The following is a 9,140-nucleotide window of genomic DNA, read 5'->3' as shown; positions in this document are numbered from 1 at the left end:
ATAAAGACACTACAAGCGTGAAAAGGTCCATGTATGTTTTTTATGTAGTTGTGTAAGTTACATGGAAGTATGGACCTGTATTGAAAATCTCCTCCACAGAAAGGGTCTCGTCCCTTTTCGTTGACACCATGTCCTGCCGTTCTGAATATCGTCATGCGTCATATAGATAACGCAACAACCATGACATGCATACAGCCATTGATATGTTCAGAAACCTTTTCTTGTTTCTTGTCATTGTTTAATGACACTCACAGCAAAAAACAACAACAAAAAACAATAACACATTTGGCTAATCATATGATATATATTTACCAATACCAAAGCAGGAATACAATTATTCTGTTTGACATTTTAACAAGTAGCACACAAGTAGGTGTAATAGTAAAACTTCCTGTTTTACGCCTACACGTAAGGCTGATTTATGTCTGCGTAGATTTGTATAGATGTGAAAGCCGTCATGTTAATCCGATAAACAACCAAAGGAATAAATATCATTTTCAACACTTTTATACTTACAAATAATAATACGACCATGTTATACAATAATTGGGTAATATTGATGAGGTGATATACAATATTATTACAAAAAATCAAACGTATTTTTAGCACGATATGTACTATTATCAAAATCCTGCAGCGACATAATGACTACTAAGCAGTGAAAAACTCAACGGCAAAGAGTGTCAATAAAGTTTAAGTAAATAATCTTATATATACAGATTCTTATTTTTTTTTTAAACGTCCTAATATTCATACAGGATACGATTTCAAATTTGGCTATTTTATATGAAAGTACACAGTGAATTGAGATTTTCTTTGAATTTCCAACTTTTGCCAGCAACCATATTATGTGTTTACCGGAGGCCAGGGAAATCAATTCTGCTTGACTTGTTCGGATTTTCAGATTGTTTTTTGTCATTATGTCCCATCATACCACTCCTTATTTCAAACATAATTAACATCGATTGGGTTGCTTATCTATTGTAACCTGTTGACAGCACGTGTCTGAGATGGCACAGAAGGTAATAGTTGTACTGAACTGGTCATCAAAGGTGTTTGTGTCAATCCGGTTCCTGGAAACTCTAGTTTGGTGCAAGTCGACTTGAAGAGGGAGCTGTGGTGCTCATATCTGTTCCTGTTATACTAAGGGAATCAGCAAGCTCAAGTCTGCCTACCTTCATCTGTAAACACCAGCATCAGCATTGTGACAACAACTAGTATAATGCACAGAATGAGTGGTTATAACGACGCATCCGCAATTTTGCAGCTATTCGTTGCAAGAAATGTATGGAGGAATCGCTGGAAAACATGTTCATATTACGGAACGAATAGCATGGAGAATTAGGTTGTCTCCTTGGTCTTCAAGAAAAGGGTTTCAAACACTGATTGCAATATAATGAAAATACATATCCTGGCTTGAAAGGGGCGTTCCCGAATAACATATTTTATAAGTCTTAAAAAAACATTACAAATTAGATATTGATTGCCTCCTTTCAGTAAATATTTAATATAACTTCATCATCTGAGAAGAGCACATAGCGCAGGTGTAATTATGTAATACATATATAAACGACTATATTATGTAGAAGAGTTTCATTTGGCAGATGACGTGAGACCTAATCTTAGAAAAGCAATCTGTTGAAATGGACTTTACCATTCTTTACCATTTGTGTGTGTTTTTCTTCCTTTCTTCTATGTTGTTATAACTATTCATGCGAACTATGTTATTACCTCCCTGTAGTAGTTATCACATCAAAGACATCCAGATATTATTTTACATCGGGACAACTCTTTTAGGAGTGCTTTGAATGTCCACAAGGGAGTTGCATAGAAGGGTAATTGTTCCTTAGAGGTCTATAGTATTTTAAAATTTACTGTTACTTTACTTTCGAGCTCGAGAATGATTGTCATAGGAGAGTGTGACTGGCATTCGAAACGTGCACACATATTGAATAAGTTTTTGAACCATTCCGTTGAACAATAGACTTGAGACTTTACGATGCTTTACACCTCGCATCTAGGTGTGACAGATGAGGACAATGCTGCTACCTACCAGTCTGTGCTTCTTTTTATACAGAACACAGAGTAGAATGGGAAGTAGCATGACGCACACCACGACGCCTATACCCGTACCAGCTGCTGCCGCCAGACTCATGCCACCTGAAGGGGAAGAGTGAAGCCGTAAGTAGCATTCTCAAAACTGTAGCATCAATAAAGACATAGCTTACTAATGAAAATAGAACAAGGAAGTTGAAATCTCCAAGTCAGCTCCGTCTTCATTGGGTGACAGTGAGTGAACGAAATGAGGCTCAAAATTGTTTGCATGTAATATATTATAGGATAAGGATAAGGATGGCACATACTAATAAATGTGAACATGCTACCTCGGCATCATGTGTGATTTCCCTTACATCTTCAGACAAGAAATATTTGTAACACACAAGCATACCATGAGGCGACGTTGATTGTTTAGGTTTGGATGACGCATCAATTATCATCGTTGTCGCATCTGTATTCTCTTGTACATTCGGCAATGCTGTTGTTAGATTCTCAGTTGCGCTAACCCTCGTTGTACTCGTGTCCGGGCAGGATGATACACTCGGAGCTGTTGGTGGTGCTGACAATCCACATAGAAGTTCTACGCTCGCATGAGAGTTTAACGCTGCATGACAATATGATACAATTATGATTTAGATCGACAAAATCAGAGCTACCCTACAGCTATATATTATTTTTATTGCTAAATTGTGTATTACATACATGCTGCTAGACACGTTTAGCCGCAGGCATCTGTGTGCAGTGAATTGTGTTTTTAAAATGCTGAAAGGTTTTGTGGTACTCTGAAACATTAACACCTAAAATGTTGAAACGTTTTGTGTGTTTAAACATGTTAAGCTTGAAAGCACGTGCGATAGGTTAAGATCTAACTACATACCCACTGAACACTCAATATGTACACGTTAGGAGGCCTATGTATGCCCTATACATGTCAAGCATTGTGTCTAAAATCTTATTATGGTTAAAAATCCGATATACATAGGTGTGTGCATTCCAGAATAAGTTATCTTTGGCGACTTAACGGAACGTACGTAACTTTGTTAACAGCAGATATGCTATGGCATAAATCGGTATATCAAAGTTATGACGAGCCTTGGAAATTTTATCATAAATTTGTGATATTGTTCCAGTATCTTCTTTAGTTGAGGAGATCGATCGCTTGAACTATTCTTATCTTATATTCTGTTCACTTCACGAAATATTGTTTTCATTTTTATAAATGCAGCAGCATATAAAACTCAATGGTTGTAAAGAAGTATTTATTTGAACTTTAAAACCCTTGGTGTTTGTATTGTAATACATCTATGGTCCATTTTTCTTCCACACCATCACCATTCTAGGCTAGATAATTCTTGGCAATATTACCAGACAAAGAGAGTCTCACCCTCGTGTCTTTTGATATCAAATATATCAACACGAGCTGATAAAAGTGGAAAAATTCATAGGCTTGCCGAGGATTTTTGCCACTTTTATCAACGAGTGTTGATATATTTGACATCAAAAGACACGAGGGTGAGATTTTATTTATCATCCAACATCATTCTTTCAACTTTTTCAATTTTAGACAATAATTAGTAGTGTCTTCAGTGTAAAAAGTACTTCTAACAGCTCCAGTAGCAGAGCCATTAGTGATGTCAATTGATTGTGACGTCATGGTAACCGGTGACGTCACAATGGTCTGCAAAGCATTGTGATGTAATTTCATTGCTGCGATATCTACAGTGTAGATATCGCTTGATCTAATATTAATCCAAGCGATATCTCCTGTGGGAGCAGTTTTGGATGATAAATGACAGTCATCAATCTAAATACCGTGTACATGTTGTATAAATATTGTAAACATGTTTGCAATTTTAAACCGATTAGGCCTCTAAACGTGCTTAAATCATGGAACGAAAACGGCGTTAAGGTTTGTATTTGGATCGAAACACATTTTATAGTGCAGTCGCAAGGTTTAATACATTCGGATGATTATGATTGAGTTTCACTTCATACAACCAGCAGATCAACTGGAGTGTTCACGTACTTGATTTCTTACCATTGAATTGAATCCAAAACCGCCCGGAATCAGAGAGATTTACACGCACATGTATGACATGGTTGATGCTGGTGTACACGGTTCCAGAACTATAGTTGGTATTGTGTCCACAATCAATTCTTTCACAAGAGCTACCATCCAATATGTCAATGTGCTGCTGACAGGTAATATTTAGATGTAGTAATGACACAGCAATGGCTGAACTGTTCGACGCTGTGACGCTGCACAAATCGGCAGTGCCAAGTGGTCCTGATGACGGATATACCTCATTTTGGATTGAAACTGTCGTCCCGTTGGTCATGTTATTTGACGGAATGCGTACCGTGCTGCCTGCAATACAATACACGTACGATTAGGTGTCTTTTGAAAACGTGAGCGTAACAATACAGAAAGTAATGATCACAATTGACATCACACGTACCAAATCCGTTATTTGTACTACTGTTAACATTGTCCAACTGGCAAAAGGAGCCATGATGTAGAAAGTGTTACATAAACCTTATGTTCTACGTTTCATATACTCACAAACATGTATATGGCTGTAAACTGTCCTTTGTACTCATACTTACTTTCTACACAGTGGTACTCGATTTCCATATAAGTTGATGGCGATAGAAAATCCGAGCCACATGACTCTGTAGTCTGCCATGCAGCCGGCTTTTGGCAATGAGATGACCCTGAACATGCCTTGTGGTAATCGGAAACACTTAAACCCGTGTAGTTTATCTTGCAATCATTAACAAAGGTTTCACAGCAAGATTGTGCCAATGTGTGGCTAACTGCTGAGCCACCTGGAGGGCAGTTAGAGGGCAGTTTTTTCGCAATTGCGTATATGTTGTCTAGGGCGATGACCTCGTTGTCGCATGATAGATTTAGCGTAGCACCATAGCATCTGGATTCGTTACGTGAGTCTGAAATGTATCATACACGTTTTACAATGACGCACTTGAAACAGGTTTAGACACAGTGTCTACGTAATTGAAACAGTGTTGATTGTTTGGTTCCTAGAGTAGCGTATTAAAACTGCAATAGTCAGCATCTAGTTTTCCTGTGAAATTGTGACTGTGACTTTAACTAGCAATGGGTCCAATTTCAGTGTAGGGAATTATTTTCGTGTTTCTTAATTCCTACGGAGATGTATTTCTATACCTATCAGTAATCTTGGTAATCTGGGTATGGGCACAACTTGTGTACTACGAACGCTGAGCTAGTATTTAATAGTCTGTGTAGAAATGTAAAGTCATAATCATTACACCTTTATAACAATCCTACAGTTTCAAGACTATATACACGAGAGTACATACAAGGTAATACTATTTAACTATAAAACACTGTTCGGACGAAATGACGCCGAAAATCCGTTTTCAGGATATGTGTTGAACCATTTGTCGTAGCCCGTTATGTAGTTTAACTCCAAACTCATCCATAGTTGGGATTCCCGGAGAATATAAGTCTAATCAGCACAAGTACCCTATGTTTTTTGCCAGATGAATTAATGAATGAATTAAATTATGAATGAACGAACGAACGAACGAACGAACGAACGAACGAATGAATTATAAATAAATTAATTCAGATAATCTATTATACAGGGTTACATGCATATGCTAGTGGGTCGATTAAAATTATAATCGGGAGGTCACAATGTGTAAGCTTGCTACTAGCATCTTAAAACATCATTCATTCATTCCATCAACTGCTTGTGTTGGCATCACCAGAGCTAGCGTTGCGGATATTCTAAATTGTAGTAGCACTGCTTCTTAGGTCAACCACTGCATCCGTGGTCTAGTGGATAGAGCGTCTCCCCGAAGAGCGGAAGGTTGGTGATTCGATTCCCCGGCCGCGTCCAAAAGACGTTAACACATCGTACTTATCGTATATAAGTGCAATTATCTTAAACGCGATGTTAAACTCTATTTCATCTCATCTTGCCTCAAAAACTTACACACATATTTGAAAAATATCCTTACCAATAAGTAACTAATTTAGGTAAACGGAACAGTCTATGACGTCTCAATGCGCTATGCATAGTTGCGTCCCTTCGACGATCCAGGAACCGCTGATCATGGGTTCGAATCCCAGATAGATGATCCTTACATTGTGGGCGACATACTCGAGTTCGTGTATTTAACAAAACTTTAAATGTTGACGACAATTTGTCTCACTTCGTGTTTTTTATAATGCTGACGTGCCGTAATATACGTGAAATGATCATAAATACATGAGACATATCTGATTGTACATATAAATTCACCTTATATTTGAAAGTCATAGTTACAAAAACTTTTTCTATACACGAATAAGGTAGTGAACATATAAGAGATAACATACATCCAGTCAATACCTGGTTTGAGAGAGCCACCAGATCACACGACAATGAAATAGTTTGGCTACTACTTCCCTAACACAGAATGTAATGACACTGACCAATGACTACCGCCGGACTTTGCCGAGGGGTGTCGGAATTAAAGCCGGGGAGCGGAGAGGTCACTAGGCCGTGACACGAGAAAAATAACGACCCGGTGACAATGTCACACATGAACAAATGATACAGAGGGAAACGTGGTAGGTGACAACTGTATATACAGTCACCGTTTATCACTATCATCTATACGCCACAATATACGGGTTTGATTGCAGAATCAATGATTCCCTCAAAGAATAAAGTTTACGTATACACTAAAGTAACATTTGTATATGTCCTGTATTTGTCCTTCATTTGTTTTGACCTATTTTGACGTCTCCACTGTTTCAACTTCTTTTTGTTTGACGCTGTGGGAGGGAACCTTTCGCTGTTGTTAAGCAACGCCATCGTGTGGTGTATATGCAGAGCTTAGTTCAATTGTAAAATACGTTCCCTAACAAACGATGGCGATACAAAAGACTGAAATCAGATATGGTCTGACATGAAAACAAGAAACGATAATAAATTTGACACCTACATTGTGCAAATTAAAGTATCAAACGTATCATGTGTGTATTCTGTGTCTCTCAAAAACTAATTAACTGCCTTTTTAATTATCAATTTGTTCAAACCGTGTCTAAATGTTATAAATGTGTTATGAAAAAAACTGTAAGGCGTCATGTTGTACAGGGTCCACGATTCATTTGAAACGCCAATAGGCATCATTTCTAATGAATGATCAAAGTCGGATAAGGAAGTACATTGTTTTCAATATCAATTGTGTGGCAAAAGGATATTAATGTCACTGTAAACCATAGCCTTTAACTTTGCGACTGGTGCGGTCTCGCGGTTTAATTAAAGCGCCGTAGTTCCCTGTGCTTCCAAGGGTCCTTTAACATTCCAGTTTCGCCCTGTTTATCATCATTGGTGAGTAGGCGCCTAACCCAAGCTCGTGTGCTTCATCAATGTAGACGGCATGCGGCACTTTTAGATTTCCTCCAATATCAGGTTAACACGTCATAATACTGTTCAAAGCGTAGTTACCCCAAACGCTGTCATTCTGTCTTGCCAGCGAATGTGCATTACAGCACGCTGCCGAATGAGACTGAATTGAAATACAGCGATGTAGATACTAACATCAAAACATCTTATCTTGCTTCCCAGCGCGAAAATGCCAATCAAAATATACATTTATAACTTACAATTTTATAATATGATATGATATAATTTTATCGACTTTTGTATCTTACTTTGTCGCTACACATATATACGACTTTTAAAATTGTCTTTAAACGTTTTTCACTGCTCATCAATATCCAAGTAGGAGAGTAAAACAAATTCTAATATAACCTATGTCCATCTAACATAGGGGTCGTGACACTTTCTGATGATCTATTTTCAAGATATAAGAGCAAATTTTAAAAGATTAATCTGATATTTTCTCTCATGAAATTAACTCAATTCTATAACTAACTTCACAGACATGTAAATTTAGTTTTAGCCCAGCTGGTTAAGGTATCAACCACTTCTACAAACACTGTTTCATCTGGTTTCTGACTATAGTTACATACATACCTGCATCACGTGCATGTAAGTACAAAGACAAGATCACCGCATAAACACAAAAGGCAGCCATCATCAGAAAACGTCTGCAATTGTAAAACTGATCCTGTCTCCCAAGTCATGTGAATATATACTTCTTTGTTATAACATATATACCGAGTGAGGTCTGTTATCTACTTCCTTTCTACCTCTCAATTACATAATATAAATTCCCTATTGATCGGGCTAAATATAACTGTGGCAGTGTCAACACAATGTCAACAAAGTTTGTTCCACTGCGGCTGTGGAGTCTTGTGTCACTTTCTGCAATGAACAAAACACGTCGCCAAGTAGAATTATTACGTTGGGAACACCTGGTATCATCTCAAATTGACAGTAATGACATAAATATGATGTGGCTGAAATGTACAATGGACTCTGCAGAGATTTGTTATGATTATATATATTGTATTTTTCGCTTTTATTTATAAGGTTAATGACACAACAATGTACCATTGGTGCATCCATTGATATAAAGATGTAGTAATTCTTATCAAATGTTATACTTATCAAAAACATACATGTTGGACCTCGTGATCGTGTTTTAATGTTGAGGTTGTAGTGTGTCACCGCGAGCAATTATTATATCAGGTGATAAGAGAACAAGGAGGTAGTAGTACCTATTTATACTCGTGATCTAGCCGAAGGGAATAATGCATACACTTATCTGGTTTGAACTACTTGAACTGGTACTTGTACTGTGGCAGCAACATTTATAATCAAATATGCCGATGTTTGGAGAGTATGATTATTTCTGTTTTATTGGAGTTATTTGATTTAGGTAACTATCCATAAGTGACTGTTTTGCAATTCAGTTGATCATGGTGCGAGTTGTGCACAGTAAGAAAACAAAACGACTGCTTGTTTCAAAGGAAGACGTATACACTAGGAACACCATTTAAGGAACACCCAAATGTATTCAGACTGTGTGAAGAAATGACGTTAGTCAATATCTGGACCATGCCCCGTTAGCATCGATGCAGGCACGACATCTTCTGGGCATACTGGATATCAAACGCCGGGTTGTCTCCCGTAGCA

The 9,140-nt window shown here is 37.6% G+C and overlaps 1 protein-coding gene across 2 annotated transcripts; it reads right to left on the bottom strand.

The window, feature by feature from the left end:
• Positions 1-284: 284 nt before the first annotated feature.
• Positions 285-8,215, bottom strand: LOC124112717. 2 transcript variants are annotated; one of them, XM_046472845.2, is made up of 6 exons: positions 8,076-8,215; positions 4,666-5,007; positions 4,085-4,426; positions 2,450-2,662; positions 2,054-2,160; positions 285-1,181 (listed from the first exon to the last, which is right to left on the bottom strand). In XM_046472845.2, the coding sequence occupies exons 1-6, from the start codon at positions 8,137-8,139 to the stop codon at positions 1,083-1,085; spliced, it is 1,167 nt and encodes a 388-aa protein (XP_046328801.1). In that variant the 5' UTR covers positions 8,140-8,215; the 3' UTR covers positions 285-1,082. The 2 variants fall into 2 exon arrangements, with proteins under 2 accessions (XP_046328801.1, XP_046328810.1); XM_046472854.2 differs by having other exon boundaries at positions 288-1,181; positions 4,097-4,426.
• Between the last annotated feature and the right edge of the window lie 925 nt (positions 8,216-9,140).

This window comes from Haliotis rufescens, unplaced genomic scaffold (genome assembly GCF_023055435.1).
Source record: "Haliotis rufescens isolate VD_foot unplaced genomic scaffold, xgHalRufe1.0.p SCAF_5, whole genome shotgun sequence".
Classification (NCBI taxonomy): domain Eukaryota; kingdom Metazoa; phylum Mollusca; class Gastropoda; order Lepetellida; family Haliotidae; genus Haliotis; species Haliotis rufescens.
The sequence above is the reverse complement of the archived record's forward strand: the minus strand, read 5'-3'. Positions and strand labels throughout refer to the sequence as shown.

Excerpts from the sequence above, each read along its gene's own strand:
- LOC124112717 (XM_046472845.2), bottom strand. The coding sequence starts at position 8,139 with ATGATGGCTGCCTTTTGTGTTTATGCGGTGATCTTGTCTTTGTACTTA. Across the intron at positions 2,663-4,084 it reads ATTCAATGGTAAGAAATCAA|CGTTAAACTCTCATGCGAGC; the intron begins GTACGTGAACAC and ends ATTGTCATGCAG. Across the intron at positions 1,182-2,053 it reads ATAAAAAGAAGCACAGACTG|ATGAAGGTAGGCAGACTTGA; the intron begins GTAGGTAGCAGC and ends TGGTGTTTACAG.